This window comes from Taeniopygia guttata, chromosome 3, assembly GCF_048771995.1.
Source record: "Taeniopygia guttata chromosome 3, bTaeGut7.mat, whole genome shotgun sequence".
In the NCBI taxonomy this organism is placed as follows: Eukaryota; Metazoa; Chordata; class Aves; order Passeriformes; family Estrildidae; genus Taeniopygia; species Taeniopygia guttata.
Genome location: NC_133027.1, coordinates 92,666,849 through 92,683,951, shown reverse-complemented (window position 1 = coordinate 92,683,951; position 17,103 = coordinate 92,666,849). Strand labels below are relative to the sequence as shown.

Here is a 17,103-nt window from a genome sequence, read left to right as displayed (position 1 = left end):
CAGAACTCTGTATCAGGGATGTTGGGGCATGGTCTGGTGTCCCACCACAGCTGGGAAGTCAGTGGCCTAAGTCCTGTCACAGCCAATTGCAGATTATTCATTATTATGCAGCAGTGAAATACTAAACCAAGCTCAGCCAGTTTGCTCTTATGTTCAGATGTGCACATTGTTCTGCCCCTCGCCTGTCTGAGCCCTTGGCTCACTTCTGCCAGAAATGTGGATCTCCTGTCCCCCCTGTGCCAGTCCAGCGCTTCCCAGTCCCCGAAGGAACACAGGTCAGCAAAACATCCTAGCAATCCACACACCATCCTTGGAGAGAAAGCAGCCTCTGCAAGTTACACAGTCAGTGTTGGCAAACCTGTTACCTACTCACACTTTCATTTCAAAGTTCTGCTCTAATTGCTTTGTTCTGCTCAATACCTTTAGCACTGCACCCAATGAAATTCTCCAACAATGGGTGAAGTCGACCATAGATTTCTTCAAGGGCTTTGTATTCTAATAAGGAAATAAAAAGGAAAACAGAGAGCATTTGCCTATATCAGGAAATCATTTGCCTATATCAGGAAACAGTACCAGTCCTGAAACTTTAAATGGTGGCATGTGTGGGCATATGCACCAAGTTTTTGGAGTGGTCTGTGTAACTGTCTTCCCTAAGCTCTTCCTAAGAGATCATAATTTGATCTAACAAGTCAGTGTTTCCCTTCCTGTATCATCAGAGAGTTGTCTGGTCTGGGCAATGCTGCAGTTTTAAGTAATGACCGAGATTCACCACCTCTGTAGGTTAGGTTCATAATTAGGAGAATTTCAATTACCTGTATGAAGTGGGTGACAGTGGAATAACAGGATTGTAATTTTACTCTTGGAAACAGAAAGAAAGCTTTCTCACAGGTCCCCACAGCACCTTGCCAGCCCTACTATATTTTATAATATCCTTTTCATTTTATTGAAAATTACCTTAGTACCTTTCTGACATTCTCTTTCCAGATGTCTTAATATTTTCTCAATATGATCCTTTGATCTTTAATGATCAATATCAGCATCAGTCAATTTCTATGTTTCCAGTGACATTGCTGCTGATGTAGACTCCAGCTAGGAAAATACTGAAATCTCATTAATAATCTTAATGATCTCATTGTGGTTCTTAACGTAACTGTGATGTGGCTTTTCCTTCAGATGGCACCGTGCCTTGAATGCAGACATCTTGTGCCAATGAATACACCCACTTGCATTATCTGTGAGGCACCAATAGCTCCACAGCTGCAGCCCCAAAACAACATCTGCGTAAAGGTAAGTGAGAATAAGTAAAACAAAATAGTGATTTAACTCCTGGCATGCATTTTTTTAACAGGTGACTTCATTACAAATATTTTGATCCAACCTCACTTTGTATAATTACATTATGGACAGCTTTAAGAGTTAGTGGGATTTAAAATAGCTTGAATGGAAAAAGGGATTAAAGGTTCCCCAGTACAAGAAAGACATGGACATACTTCCCTTGAGAAGGAAGGAGCAGCAGAGGCAATGTGTGTGATGAGCTGACCTTAACCTCCATTTCCCTGTGCTGCTGGGGAGGGCAGGAGACAGAGAATCAGGAGGAAAGTTAAGTCCAGGAAGGAGGAAGGAGTGGGGGGAAGGTGTTCTTTGAGATTTGGTTTGATTCCTCATTTTCCTACTCTGATTTGATTGGTAATAAATTCAGTAAATTTGCCCAAGATGAGTCTGTTTTTCCCCTGACAGTAATCAGTGAGTGATCTCTCCCTGCCCTTAAACTCATGAGCCTTTCATTATGTTTTCTCTTCTCTGTCCATCTGAGGAGGAGAGAATAGAATGGCTTTGGTGGGCACCTGGTCTTCAGCCAGGGTCAACTCAGAGGTCTTTTAAGGCACCTCAGAGTACTGTGGTATTATATTATTATTAATAATTTTCTATGCAGATACTGGGCTGTCTGTTTTTTGTGAATATAATGACTGAGCAAACTGAAACCAGAGTCTACAAAGACCTGGAGATACTGATACTGAATCTCCTGAGGTAACTGTACCATAATTTTAAAAAAAAGTTCCCATAGATGAGAGGCAACACGGCCTAACTAAAGTGTGAAACAGCCCAGATTTGAAGGATATTCTCTTTCTGCAGGGCTGAATAACCACAGCATTTTGTAAGATCAAGTCGTCTTCTTTGTCTCTTTGTTGATAGTTTTCAAATACTATGTGAAATGCAATTTCTCTCTGTTTAAAAGGGCAAAGTCATTTGTCAGGTGTGTGGCACAGGAAATCCTCTTCACCACAAACACTGTGCAACTTGTGAGAGCAAACTGCCTGAAGTACAGATGGTAAGATTTCAACCACACTGGGTGAATCAAACCACAGCAGAACATCCTTTATCTCTGGAAAACTGAAGTCATGTCTCCATGTCCCTGTGTTACCAAAGCAGAGATTCTCTCCCCAGTGTCATATTTAAGCCCAGTCCTCCCACAGAAGCTCCACCACAAATGTCCAGCTAAACATAAGTGTCTCATGGACCTTCAAGTTTCTGACATGGCATGGAAGTCAGGATTGTGAATGCCACACACCTGTCAGTTATTTTCTGAAAACAGAATATGCCTTTGCATTATTTTTCATATCTCCACTTTTACATTATTTTTCTTATCTCCACTTGCTGCTTCTCCTGCATGCATACAGCTAGCACGCTTGTATTTGGCTGTGACTCTGCACAGAGGTGAGAAAAGCACTGAAATATTACCCCTAAAATTGCTCTGTTTCAACTCCCCATTTAGCTCGATTCCTTAGAAAAATTTTATTTTCAGTTCTGAAAAAATCTTGTATGAAAAATGTCTGGTACATTTCACTTCTCCAGGTTGTGGCAAATACAAAAATGATAGATAATAATTGTTTGCAAGTTAAAATCTTCTGATTATAATGATTAACATCCTGAGTTCTAAAACTGTCTGTAGATAGAGGCAAAAGTCTTTTGTATAGCCACGTAAGTGTCATTTCAAAGGGAATTTCAGTAGGATTCTGTACTTAACTAAGATAAATGTAGGTTTGGCTGCATCACTGAATGCAGATATGTGTGGAGATAATGTGGAGCTGCATCTGTAGTTAGGCATGTGACTTGAATGTGAGACCTGTATTAGCTGAGAAAGTTACATGCTTACTAAGAATTATTAATAGTAATCAGAAAATTTGCTAATAGTAGTGATTTATTAGTTATAAGAATAATATTTTAATAATAATAATAATAGTGATAATGCTGATATCATTATTAATGACTATTAAATAATTTATATTTAGAACATACTTAGACTTGTGTTTTTCTAAATTTTATTTTCCAACTGAACTCCCAAATTACATTGTTCAAATTGCAGTGCAGGCCACAGATTAAAACAGGGCTATTTTGTGTTTGCTTACTTGCTGTTATGGTGTAATCAAAATAATTTTCCTTGGGTTCTGTCCCCTATCCGTATTCCTGACTTGTAGAGAAAATAAACTACATAAGCCTTAAGGCAAAACCTGACAAAACACTTTTAAGTACTGTTTGTCCAAACTGGGATCTGTACTTAAGCTCTAGAAGTTTCAGATGAAAAACCTGTTTTGCTTACTCATATAAGTTAATTGTAGAAAAGTTGGGTAATATATAATTTGCACAAGGCAAAAGAGTGCAAAAAAATATTTATGCAGCAAATTCCAAACTGTGAGGAAACTGCCTGAACACATTCTCCCTGCTATATTACTAAAAAGAAAGGTACAGGGAAAACTGTGTGTTGGATTTGAAAATGCAAGTTTGTCAGTAGAGAAGCCTCTATCTTCATTTCATCTGTACTTATACATAGGGCCCTATTAATAAATACTCAGTTTAAAAGCACACCATTGATAAGGTTGGGGTTTTTTTAGTGCTAATTCTGCTAAAAATATTTTCAAATTAATTAATGCTACATTTTACCATGGTTTTGTAATGAAAATTGTAGGTTAGATCCAAGTCATTCTGTGGTTCATTCTAAGCTGTAATAATTCTTTTAGGCTGAATGTTACTTCATGTTGCCAGAGCAGCTTGCTTTCCTTTCCCCTTACTAGGCTTGTGGACTTTCCTTCATGAGGAGCATTTTCTCTTTAATGCTTGTTTTGTTTAACCAGCCAGTGTTTGGAGGAGACTCCTGCCCATCTCTGCAGGGCCAGCAAAGGGAGACGGCTCGGTGCTCCAAGTGCAACGGCGTCAACCAGAGCGACGCGCGCTTCTGTGCCTGGTGTGGGGCCAAGGTCTGTCCTGCTGCCTGTGGGGACACACCTGGGGCTGCTTCTCTGCAGCAATGGCACACTTCTCTGTGCAAAACTCCTGCCAGTCAGTAAACACTGTTATCATCCAGATACTTGCTTAGAGCATAGAGGATTGTGTACGGAAAATTGAACTTAGAAGACATCCTGACCCCACATCAGTCAGTGACCCGAGGGTTTGGAGTTGCAAACAAATTATTATGGGTCAACAAGCACCAGATCATTGCATCAGCTGAGATGCAACAGCCCTGTGCTCAGGCAAAGTAACTTAACCATCAAAGGTTAAAGTATAGGGTGAGGTAGTGCAAGTTTTCCCATAACAGCTCTAATCACCTATACAGGCAATTACCAGATATGAGATGATGCATGCAATTGTTTTGACTGAAGGCCTCCTTAACTTCAGTAAGGACAAGTACTTATCTGCTGCTCAGTACGATTACAATCAATGTAAACAATTTACCCTTTTACAGTGCTTCTATCTAAGATCACACTTATGGAAAATTTATTCTCTGTGAGTTGAATGCATATAAAATTTGAAACACTCCCCTATATGCATAAATAACCATTAGTCCTGTACTGTATTAGGGCACTAAGGGTGGTACTTTACTTCTTTTTAATTCATTCTTCTGCTCTTATCATTCCTTAGTCATTCATCCTGTGTTTCTCTAGTGACAAATGTTGCATTGAACTTTCCAGCCTGGACCTCCTCCATCCTACTTTTCTTGTTCCAAGTGTGGTACCAGCAACCAGCCCTATGCTCGCTTCTGCGTGTTCTGTGGTGTCTACATAGAGCCCCCATCCAGACAGAGCTCTCCTGGCAGTCCCATGGACCGTGGGGACTCCCTGGGGTCCTCTCAGGTAGGACACACAGTGTTACAAAGCCAGGTTTGAACTCAGCTGAGAGGCTGCTCCACTGGGGGTATCAGCACAACTCTATTCATTTCCTTGGGACAATGCTGTGGGCTGGGAGCACAAGGAGGGAAAAAATGTTTATTTTGCTTTCTGCTGAAAATCAGCCTCAGCCCAAGGCCTCCATCCAGCCTCTTGTAAATGGCAAAGTGAGAAACAGTCAGCCTTTCAAAAGTCTTAGCTCTTCAAGTAGTTTTATCTTATTAGCTGTGAATTATTTGTGGTCTGCTAATACCAGGTATTCTTTCACACAAATGTAGTAGTTGTTTTTAAACTGTTTTAAGAAAGAGCCCAATACTTAACAAGGCCAGCTTTTACCCTACAAAAGCATACATGTCCCCTGGCAATCATGAAGAATTTTGATTTTTCTTGAATATTTGTGATAAGTTGCATTGTTGTTACAGACTGGTAATTAAAATTTTAAAATTGCTAATTATTCTTCCTGCTAGCTTTTTCATTCCCTTACAATTTGGTGTTCTAGTTAGTTATGTTTGTAAGCCATTGAATGATATCTATATTACTTACATTTTCCCTTCTCCTCCACCCTCACAGGTGGGGGTTGCCTGGCAAACTTGTCCTGTTTCCTTGCCCAAATCAAGGGCAGAACTAACAGAAAGAGAAGATAAAGGAACCCAAACCATTGGACTTTTTTACCCATCCAGCAAACTGTTGGAAAAGAAAGAGCTTGAGCTGATTTCACAAAAAGAAAAGGTGGAAAAGATGAGTGATCATAAGCCTCTCCTGACAGCCATTAGTCCTGGAAAAGGTTAGAAGTTCTAATTTTATTATTTCTAAACAATTTATAACCTTGCTTTTTTTTCTTGAAAATATTATAGTTTATGAAATGTGGCATCTATAGGATACTGATTTACATCTTTACAAGTCTGTGTTTCCACCAGTCACTTGTAAATGTACTGCCTTAGAATTCAATCACTGATCTCCACCAATAGCTACAATAAAGCAATCAGCAATAGCAAAATTTGGGTTACTGAGACATGTGCAGCATTACTGATTTGGTAGCTGTTTGATTTCTTCAGATTCCACAAGACTGGAAGCAGGTGTCTTGTATTTGAATTGGAAACCACGGAACAGCTCCCAGTTCCCAGCACCCACCCCAGCCCCTGTCATGTGAACTTCAGGTATAGCTGTGATGGCACCTGCAGAGATATTGATAAACAAAACTCTGGGACACAGGAGATCAGAGCTCTTGAAAATATGATGAAGCTTGTCTACATGAGGAACTTGTTTGGGGTGCTGTTGTGGAATAAATTATAGAAGCTTCAGAAGCAAAGAAAACTAAACTAGAGGAAGGGATTCTCAATAGGATTATGAAAACATCACTCATTGAAGAGATTTTCCTCTCACGGACTACAGTAGGAGCAGTATCAGTAGTGCAGACAACTTTCTTTCACAGTGAGTTTTGTGGTCACTTTGTGGAATCACTTGGCTGTTTGCTGTCATTAAATGCTTGCCATTTGTAAAGGTTTTAGTTTTACAATCCTGAGAAATCTTCAGCTTTCTGGATCCCAAACCCTTGAAGACAGTCCATCAGTATTAATTAGGGATCTAATAAATGGCTCAGTGGGCAAAATTGTCTTTAATCTCACAGGGAAGTCCAGCTGGGCAATCCATAGAATGAGTTAATTTTAAATCATTACAGCACCAAACTCTGGTTTAGATGAGCAGTTACTCTTTCGGATCTACTTTCTCATCTAGCTCTCTTCAGCAGTCAACCCCTCAGCTGTTACCAGAATTAATTTTCTATTGGGTAGTAAAAGTTGCTAAATGAATGTTAGAAATTTCTCTGTTGACTCTGGGTGTCTGTATTGAGATGGACTCTGATTCTTAAAATAATCACTGGGGAAATCTGTTTTCCTCCTCCCTTCCTCTGAAATGTGACATGTTTTCTTAGGCATCACTGTAGGAAATACAACACTTGACTCAACATGTCAGAGAGCTTAATTTAGTCAGAGATAAGAAAGGATTGGCCCCTAATGGTGCCAAGAAAAAAGCAAAGTCACACTGAATATTTGTATATCTCTGTCAGAAGTACAGCTCTTGACTTGTGAGTGAGAACTGCTCACTGGGAAATGTTGGGCAGGAATTCTGAGGTTCTTTTGAATTCTTTTCATTTCTATCCACTTAGCTGAGATAACTTTGTTGAAGTTGCACTGTGTAATGTATTCTCCTTTAGATCCTGCCAAGGACTGAGGAGCTTATTTCATCCCATAAATCAGTAAATGTCTCTTACAGTAATTTCATGCTGAGTTGTATACATGGCTTGAAACTTATCTGTATCAACAAGACCATGTACTATCACCCAGGAAAATCTTGTTTATATATGCCAAATATGACCATTATTTCTTCAATCAAAATAGGATCAGACATTTGATATTAAAGTTTTTAAATACAAGCAATTAAATAAAATGGTGGAGGTTATTATTTCTTGACCATATCAACTATTAACTAACCTTCTTTTCATGTGTGAAGATTAAAAAAAGTATTAAACAGTTAAGAAAGAGGCAAACAACACCAGCACCAAAACACTAATCCTCTGGTGTATATTGCATTTCTTTTTTTGCTGTACTTTCAGTCTGTTTTGAACAGAAAACAGGACATTTACCAGGTAAATTTTACAAAGAATTTCCCTTTTCTACTGTAAGAAAGGTTAAAGCAGCGTGATATAGGTATAATCTGCTATTGGCAGCATGGATCCAGGTATTCCATCAATGCTGCTAAAAATCCTTCGAGCTCTAATAGACTATCAACCATGCAAGAATATGTTCCTGGATTTTTTCAAATAAAATCTGGGGATCTGGGCTAGTTATGAACCACTTTATTGCAAATAATACTGACTTCTAGGGAGAGATCACTCACCGAGTAGTCTATTTCAGATGTTTTAAATGCTGCTTTCAGCTTGTATTAGTTTTTGCATATGAGACCACAGCAGGGAGCAATTTTTGTTTTTCTGTGATTCCTTCATTTTCTATTCATTTAAAGCTGCTTAACAAGTAAGATTTTTTGGTTTAGTTTGTCATACCATCATTTGTCAACCTTGAGTCTTCCAAGCACAAAACTCCTTGTGCCCTTGCTTTGTCTTGTAAAAGCCAGAGCAGCACTTGCCTTCTGGCTTAGTCTCTTCTCACTGTTTTAAGCTTCACTTAACATGAAGGAAAGGATAAGGTCAGAGCAGCTGCATTGTGTAAGTTAAATGAGGTTACCAAGCCTACACAGTTTATTTACAATAAAATGAATCATGCTCTGTATTTACCATGCGGATGCTAAAAGGGAAAATTAGCCAGATCCTGAAAACAATCAGTTAAAAATGAGAAGAAGTCAGCTTGTTTTTTTCTCTGATGAAAATAAAATGTAGGTCTGGAATTGCCTGGACAGGAGGTGCAAAACCTCTAAACAATTTAAGATGAGTTTTTAATCCAGGCACAATCAGCACCTCATGTTTTGTGCCTTCTATCAGCTTAAAGGAATGCTGACTCTCTCCCAGAGATCCTGACAGGCAAAAGAGCAGGAATCCTTAAGCTTTTAATATGCTCTCACATATAAAATTGAAAGGAATTTATTTGGAGGATAATTTACACAGACCAAAATGTATATCCTGAGTTTCTGTGTTTGCAGTTTTCAGATTTGGATTATTGTTCCCTGTCAGTTATCCAAAATCAACTAAAAAACAGATCAATAATACATAATTGCTTAATTGTATTATTCTACTTCTTTTGTTATGATATAGAATGGGGTGAGATTTTTCCCTTCACACAGAACCAGTTTTGATTCTTAAGAATCATTCCAAGATAAGGCTTTGTGGTCAATAGAGGGCCCTAAGGATGAATTATGACTATAGATTAAACAGTGTTTCACCTGGCTTTTTAGGGTGTAACTTCCTTCTCATTTTCTTGATTAGATGAATTTTCTACAGATTTTTTTTTTGTCTCAGTGAAACTGTGATATCTTTTAAATCTCCCATCACTTGACTAGAAGGAATGTTAATCACATTTTAAGGATTTTTCTCCTGCTTAACTCCCTGTGAACAGGTTACTGGAGAAAACAGCTGGATCATGTTTGTGCTCATGTACGAAGCTATGCCCAGAACAACCTTGAATTCAGAACACTGATTGGAGAACCTCAAATGGGAAAGGTAGGAAGGAGCTTGTGAGTAATATATTCCTATGGAGTGTCATAATCCTATGCAGTTTATGCTGTATAAACACTGGAAAAATAAATGTCTCCCTTTTCTTTAGATGTAGATCTGTCTGTGTGTGTCATTTGTCTCATTTTGTTGTTCCATTTTTTGGTCGGTCTTTTCCTGAAGACTTTTTTCTTCTTTTTTTCTAATGGCAATACCTATTCGCACCTAAGAGCTGTAAGGGGAGTGAGAAACCCTTTGCTCAGCTGCTTCTAGATAGTAAGAAAGTGGAAACCTTCTAGGACTCCTTCCTGAGGAGTAGATACTCCAGCAGATAGTTTGTACCTGATTTCTATATTCACTGAGACCTATTGTCCACCAGGATCTTCAGAAGCTGCAGTGCAACCATAAGAGAAAAACTGCTTAATAGAACTGAGGTACAGTCCATTGCAACTTATTTCCTCTGCTAGAGGATTGAAAAGGATAAGGCCTGAAGAATATAAAATTGCCTAGGGAAGGCTATTCCTGCTGCTTCTTGGCCTTTTGTCAGTTTATTGTCTTAAAAGCAGTGCCCCCAGAAGTAACAGAAATAGTTCAAAGTAGATGCCAGCTGGGTTTAATGCTGCTTTTTTAATTTTTCATGTGGATTAGAAATATAATCAACCTTACCTCAAAATTCTCAACCAGCTGCAATATAATCTTGATTCCACTTCTTTATAATCCCCTGTGCAGTCATTTTTGTATGGCTTCCATCCATAGACTTGTTTCCAGCAGTACTGTCTCAAGGAATGGATACACAAAGATACCAAAGTTTTAATACAGACTGTCTTCCCCAGACTGGTGTGCCTAAAGCAGCCACCAGTTCTCCTGGGTCTGGGAGTCCCAAGAACAACACAGCCTTTTATGCAGCTACAAAATCTCAGTGGAGAATGACTGAGCTTCCATGAAATGCAGCCTCATTACAGTTTTGGATTCATTTGGCATTTCAGTTGTTGTGAAATTTCTGGTTACTCAAAACACACCTGCCTCTTTCTCGTTGACATGGGAAGTGTTGGTACAATATCACAAGGATAGCAAAGGCTACACATGTGATTTTGTGCATTGGCTGCACAAGAAACACCATCAGCAAGAATTATTCTTTAAAGTACTTCTGTGGTTTTTTTGTTTTGTTTTGTTTTTTTGCTAAGATATACTAATGGCTGTTCTTTCCTTCTAGATTAATTATGCCACCATCTCTGAAGATGACTATGAAGTCACTATTACATTGAATTTTGCTGCTGTTAACAAGGTCAGTTCATGAGATGGGGCCTGTTGAGAGGCAGCTGGTCTAAAGCTGTCACTAGAGCAATGTAATGCTGATAGATTTTAAATTCAGGTCTAAAGAAGAAATACTTTTGTTCAGAGGGTGTTAACTTATCTCTTCAGAGAAAATCTTTTTCTTTCTCTGTTAGAGCTAGATGAACAGGTATCCTTATCTGATTAAGTCAGACTTCATGGTTATGTTGCTATTATCTCACATTTTGTTAATTTGCTATTAGTATTAACTTTCTCCTTTCAGCTGATGTTGTCTGATGATTCTAGCACCCCTTAGCTTTTGATCTCAGATCCTGCTTTTCTTCACCCTGGAAAGTGTGCTCTTAAAAACTAAGCTTAGTAATTTTCAATACTTTGGAGATAACTTTTATCAGAGCTCCTATTAATTCTATTCAAAAGCTGGAGTGTCTATCTCAGAAATTACCATGTTCCAAAAATCACAACATATACATTTCCAGCTTTTCAAGATGAAAATCTACCATTTCAAAAATTCAAAATTCAGACTGTGTCGCTTGTGTGGAATCTTGAAAAGCTTACCTTGCCATGTGAGGCCTGGAAAACTGTATCACATCATTTCAGAAGTGAAATTTCTCAAGTGGTATAAACACTTTCATTTGATGAGAATCTTCATTTCATCAATTGAGGTTGTATCACTTTTTTTCTAAATCAAAAGAAATACCTAACACCACGTTCAGAAAAAATTGCTACATAATTTTGCCTCAAAACAGAGTTAAATTACATATGATAATGTCTTGTGGTAATTTGACACTGATATTCAGAGCCTACGTATTTTCTCATATGCAACATGTTGTGCCACTAAGATTATAGCAGCATTACATGATAATCTTAGTAACTGCCTGCATTTGATGATTCTACAGGATATTCATCCTAACAAAGCAGTGAAGTTCAGCAAGGATTACCTGAGTACTGGAACAGAAGTCACAGATGGACAGGATGGCAGTCAGACTAATTTTGGTGAGTTTTTTCCCCTGTCTTAGACCATAAATAGAGCAGTCAGGAATACAGAAGTAGTGCTTAGAAGCTTAGACACGAAGGCAGACAAACATTCTGTGCCTATTTAAGTTGATCTTAAATTTTAAGTCTCAAAATATGTCCAAGTTGAGATTTAAGCAATGTACAGACTCTCAAAAACTCCTGGGAACTTCATCCCTGGAGAGCTGAGGAGACCAGTGAACTGCAGCCATAGGTCACGGCAGTGTTTTTATTATAACACTAAAACTTTAGATGTTTCACACAATCTTTTACAACAGGAACCATAAATATCAGTATTATCTCTACTTCTGAGCTCTGCCAAGCACTGCCAGATCTGGTGTATTTGGCAGAAATGAGAAATTGTGATATATATTAATTCAGAGATATTATATAACTGCAATCTCCCACTGGTGTCAGCATTTTGGGCATCTCATATTGGACTTAGGTTTTCATTAAATCAACCAGTTGTAAAGTCAGCATTACAATTCAGGAATTTTTATAGCATCATTTCACATATTGATTCACATGTAAGTTTCATCCACTTTGTGCTTCTAGTCTGAAGCTTGGCAAGCGGCAGTCAGTGCACTGGGAGCTGAGCAAACCTTTTGTTAAAACCAGTTTGTACTGCAACAAGTATTTCATCACTTTCTTATGTGGAAAACTGATAAATACTGCTTTGATTTTGGATAAATTATTTCCAGATCTCTGCTACAATTTCTAGTTAGGATACTGACTTTGCTTTGAATTAACAGTTGTTTTCCTTTCTGGTAGGCAGAGATGATCACAATCTTTTCTATTCAAGAGGCAAAATAAAGAGAACCAAGTCAAGAACACTCATGGGACAGGAATGTAAGCCCTCTGTAAGTATCTTCTGCAAATACAGGAAAAAAGATTTCTAGAGCAGCACTAACACGAAGGAGGGCATCCGGGCATTAAAATAGAAAGGTTTTAACCCTGACTGAGGGCAGGGGATAAAGGTCCAACTTAATACAAAACCTAAACATTGGTAACTGACATTTAGTTCAGAACTGAAAATAACTAATTTGTTTTTCTACTAGGAGTTTAATTAGAATTTTTTTTTCTCTCATTTTGAACCCATTCAATTTTGACACTGCATTAGGCCTAAGGACTGTTGCAGCGATTCTCTTAGAGATTTTTTTCAGAAGCAACATCATATGGAGGTATTGTCATCTTCCCTGGACTTTACAACATTGAACTCCATAGAGACCTGTTTAATACAAGAAGCAAGAATTTACTTTCAATAGAGACCAAATTTCCTGAAAGAACTGTCTGCTAAAGGGATTGTCAGTAATGACATGGACAATTTAAAAAGGGAAATGTACATTAATCTGAGCTTGGATCAGTCAGCCAACTCAACAGGTGGGAGAAGATGCAGCGCTCTGTGATATGAGTCCAGAGATAAAAATACTTTGTTAAGTGACTGAGCTTTCAAAATGAGAAAAGGTTGAAAGCTGGGAAGAAATAAAAGGAAAAGGTTTTAGATTTAGTTGTTTGTTTGTTAAGATTTAGTAAACTAATTTCACCAAGGCAAAACATGCACATTTTTAAAATAAAATACTTCCACAAGTTCTGGAAGCTTCAAACTTTATTCCTAAACATGTAGCCATGTTTAATTTTATGTGCTGAGCAGATCTTTGTACAGCCCTGGAGAGCTGCATTGACATAAAGTGAATCATTTGCAGACACACTTGCTGAATGAAGACCTCAGGAGTGAGATATTAGCCAGCATTACCCAATACTTGCTCAGGTTCAGAAAGACATTCCCAAAGAAGTCAGGGATTAGTAACAAGAGGCTCAGATGCATCAAATTAATGTGTGCATTTTGCACTTTCATTCCAAGGCAGGGTCTGGCCCACTTGTATTTTCCCTGTGTGAAATGTTCCTGGCTGTTGTGTGTCTCCACAGCCAGAGTCCAGACAGCTGCTGGATGAACTGGGTCGAACTGGGAAAGGAAGAATCACCTTCATAGAACAATTGCTCAGTGATGTAAGTAACACTTGCTGAAGTTTCCTTTTTCAACTTTTTGGCTGCTTGCCGCATGAATATTAGCCTGGAATGCAACTTCAGCTTGATGATTAGGAGGCAACAACCTTGCAATACCAATCTTCAGATTGCAAGAGCATTCTAGAGAAGATAGGGCCTGTTTTACATTTATAGATGTTCTCCCCAAATTTCTATTTGGTGAGTGCATAAGGCAGTCTTCTCTGGGTTTGCCAAAGCCAAACAAAAAAAAAAGGTATTAGTTTTATAATTTAGGATCAAGTCTTTTGTAAAGCAAAAGCAAGCATAATCTCTGCTTCTGCTCTGGGAATTGATTTGGTTACTGTTACACACATTTACTCTGGCTTTAAGCTAGGAGATGACAAACATTTTCAGAAGAAAGCAAAACAGCACACTTTGAACCTCTCTCTGTATTGAGCATTTGGGCAAATGAAGACCATTTGCCAACTTGAACTGGCATAATACGAAAGCAAGGTTGAAGCTGAAGAATCTGTATGGTCCTAGCAGCCCCCTTTGCCTCTGCTCTGTTCCAGGGAGCTGACCCCAATTCCCTGGGCGAGGAGGAGCGCCCTGCCCTCACAGTTGCTGTCTTGAACAAGCACACCGGAGCCATCTCCCCTCTGGTGCAGAAAGGGGCAGACATTGACCAGCAGTCAGGGCCGTAAGTGAGCTCTGATCCTCTGCCTCAGATCTTTCCAAGCTGTACTGAAAAAAATCTCACATGACCCACCTCTCCTCCATAAATATGCTCCTTTCAAGGACAGTATTCACACTCCCTCTTCCCATTGCCAGCTTTGAAGATTTCTCCTAACTTCTGTTATAATAGCTGCTGTTCTGTTCACTTTCTTCCCCCACCCACTTCAACTTAATATGATAAACATCACCAGAGCCTGCCATACTTCTAGTGTGTTCTGTATCCTCCTATTCATTTTCCCAAGTTTTATTTGCTAGGTTTCCTTAGGTAATGAGTGCATTGCTCATTCCTCCTGTTCTGTGCAGGCAGAACAACACAGCTCTCCATGAGGCAGTTCTGCTGGGACTGGAGGGAGAGGAGTGCATCCGAGCCCTGTTACGGTAGGTACTGTGGCTGGGCCTCCAGCTCAGCTGCAGGGTCCCCCAGCCTGCCAGCACAGACCTGCTGGGCACCACTGGAGGCCCAGAGCCTGCCCCGTGTCCCTGCAGGAAGGAGCATCCAGAAATTCCAAAGTTACTCCACATCAACATTCACCTACAAGCCACTTCATCACTAAGTGCAGTCACTTGCACTGAATCTAAGCAGTTTAAACCAATGTGTTCTGTATTTACAGCTGCAATGCAAGTGTGCAAAAGAGGAATGCAGCAGGGCACTCAGCGCTGGATTTGGCTGTTGCAGCTGGAGATAATAAGGTTATTTCACTGTTCCAAGTAAGTCTGGACAGAGAACACTGAACAAACTTATGTGACACAGGAACATTGTTCTCATCAATGTTATTACAACAAACTTTCTCCCCAAATAAAGCTGAAGAAGGTTCTTTGACTTTGGGAGCACCTGATCACGTGTGTGCAGTTCTGTCTGCAGAATCCACAATCCTGTGTGATCAGCTTGGGCCCTGTAACAGTCAAATGGTTTCTCCAAGATTGCCCTGTTCCTTTCCAGCAGTTCAGAGCACAAGTCCCCTCTGACTGCACTCTCTATTCTGCAAATTTTCTTTTCCTTTCTAAACAAAGGGACAAAACAAACCTTCCCAGGCACAAATAAATGTCAATGTCTCTGAAATGTCTATAATGCCTGATGAAGACTGCTTACAAGAGTTTGACACTTGAGCAACAGTGCTGCAAGCTGTAACTGATGAGCTTAGTTTCCTTTTTCATGTTAAAACTGCAGTCAGTGCAGTCCATTGCAGTAAAGGTCAGTCTTGTCCTCCAGAAAATGAAGTAAAACTTTGTTCTTCTCCCTTCAACTTTTATTTATAAATGCATCAACACAAGGCAGCAGCCAACTACAAACAGAAGTTTACAAGAATACCAGGCACACTAAGGGGTGGCATAACCCAATGTTATTAGCCACAAGTCCCAAGTCCCTGAAGTATTTTAAAACTCCTTCCCCTTTTTATGTCCCAGAGTATCTAAAAGCATCAGTATATTCAGTACAAACATGAAAACACATGTCAACTCCTATCAGAAACACAAGTTTTAGCACCAGAGCTACCAGTATATCTATGAAACAGCAATATCTCTAAACAGGTGGATTTACCAAAAAAAAAAAAAAAAAAAAAAGAAAACAAGTAAACCCACAAGTAATCATCCTTTAAAAGCCAGCAGGAAAATTAGGAGAATCCCTGCAGAAAAAGATTTTGTATGCAATGCATCAATCCCCAAGTACTTCCCAGACAGACTTGGAGGAGTGAAGCAGAATTCCATCTGCCTCTCAGGGACAGCCAGTCTGGAAGCAGCCTCAGGAAACATGGCCATTCAGTCACAGGGGCAGTGCCACACCATGTGGACAGGACAGATGTCACTGGCAACTACAAAGCTGCAGCAGTTTAGGCCAGATTCTTTATACTACAGCGCTGGATCTTGGCTTTTTCTTCAACCCTGGTCATCTTCTGAGAAACCTCTCTTTTCTGCAAAAAGTAAAAATAACACGCTGTTACTGTCTACCACTAAGTGGGATATCATTCAGCTTCGAGGAGAACGCAGGATACATGCCGCATAAAGCATGGCTGAGAGCCAGGCAAGGGCACAGCGGCTGAAGCTGCCCGAGCCTGGATGCACGAAGCACTCAGCACAAAGCCTCGCGGTAAGGAACGAGGCCAGCTGAACAATTCAAAGATGAGACGCCGTGTACGTACAAGTGCCTTTCTCGTTCGCATTTTTTCCAGCTTCAGGAACTCCTGCACCGTCAGGTTAGTCAGTTCTTTCTGAAGAGAAAGGAAACCACAGACCCCAGTGTGCTTTTTGTGTTCCTCCCTGAAAAGAAGCGAAAAGAAAAAGAGAATAAAAGAGAAGGCAGCAGCTCGCAGCTCGCCACACGCAGCCGCTCTCCCCTGCCGAGCCCCTCGGTTGCCACCAGCGGTTCCGGGGCCGGGGCCGAAGGATCCCCCGGTACTCACAGGGGGTCGTCGTCGGGCTCCCAGCCCTCCAGCTCCTTGAGGCAGTAGAAGCACTGCGCCACGTCGGGGCTGTTCTCGCTGGGGCAGTGCACGAAGCCCGCCGCCGCCATCTGCGGGCACAGGGGAGGCGGTCAGCGCCCGCCCGGCCCAGAGCCCGCCCGGTCCCGGCCCTCGCCCCGGCCCCGCACTCACCCGCTCGGGCGTGCAGGTGCAGCCCTCGGTGAAGGGCCAGTTGTGGAAGGTGGCGGCGCGGACAGAGGCGAAGTAGAGCTGCCAGACCTCGGGCAGCCCCTCCCGGCCCGCCATGGCCCCGTTCAAACGGCCGCGCGCGGGGCAGGGCGGGAGTGGGGCGGGCCTGGGGCGGGCC

At 40.5% G+C, this 17,103-nt stretch overlaps 2 protein-coding genes across 4 annotated transcripts in view; one reads left to right on the top strand and one right to left on the bottom strand.

Moving 5' to 3' along the window:
- DZANK1 (double zinc ribbon and ankyrin repeat domains 1) overlaps positions 1–15,905 on the top strand; it is a 21,360-nt gene extending 5,455 nt beyond the window's left edge. Inside the window, exons 8-22 of one of the 3 annotated variants that reach the window (XM_072927429.1) lie at positions 158–275; positions 1,174–1,287; positions 2,237–2,329; positions 4,131–4,253; positions 4,965–5,126; positions 5,730–5,943; positions 9,224–9,327; positions 10,532–10,603; positions 11,508–11,604; positions 12,394–12,482; positions 13,549–13,629; positions 14,178–14,305; positions 14,644–14,718; positions 14,952–15,048; positions 15,143–15,905. In XM_072927429.1, the coding sequence (XP_072783530.1) occupies positions 158–275; positions 1,174–1,287; positions 2,237–2,329; positions 4,131–4,253; positions 4,965–5,126; positions 5,730–5,943; positions 9,224–9,327; positions 10,532–10,603; positions 11,508–11,604; positions 12,394–12,482; positions 13,549–13,629; positions 14,178–14,305; positions 14,644–14,718; positions 14,952–15,048; positions 15,143–15,160 (1,585 nt within the window). In that variant the 3' untranslated portion in view covers positions 15,161–15,905. Of the gene's footprint in view, positions 1–157; positions 276–1,173; positions 1,288–2,236; positions 2,330–4,130; positions 4,254–4,964; positions 5,127–5,729; positions 5,944–9,223; positions 9,328–10,531; positions 10,604–11,507; positions 11,605–12,393; positions 12,483–13,548; positions 13,630–14,177; positions 14,306–14,643; positions 14,719–14,951 lie in introns of all 3 variants that reach the window. The other 2 variants (XM_041715372.2, XR_012055249.1) reach the window with 2 other exon arrangements.
- On the bottom strand, positions 15,566–17,103 carry BIRC5 (baculoviral IAP repeat containing 5). Its single transcript, XM_002198895.6, has 4 exons — positions 16,929–17,103; positions 16,737–16,846; positions 16,476–16,593; positions 15,566–16,247 (listed from the first exon to the last, which is right to left on the bottom strand). Exons 1-4 carry the CDS (start codon positions 17,040–17,042, stop codon positions 16,167–16,169), a joined length of 423 nt encoding a protein of 140 aa, XP_002198931.3. The 5' UTR covers positions 17,043–17,103; the 3' UTR covers positions 15,566–16,166.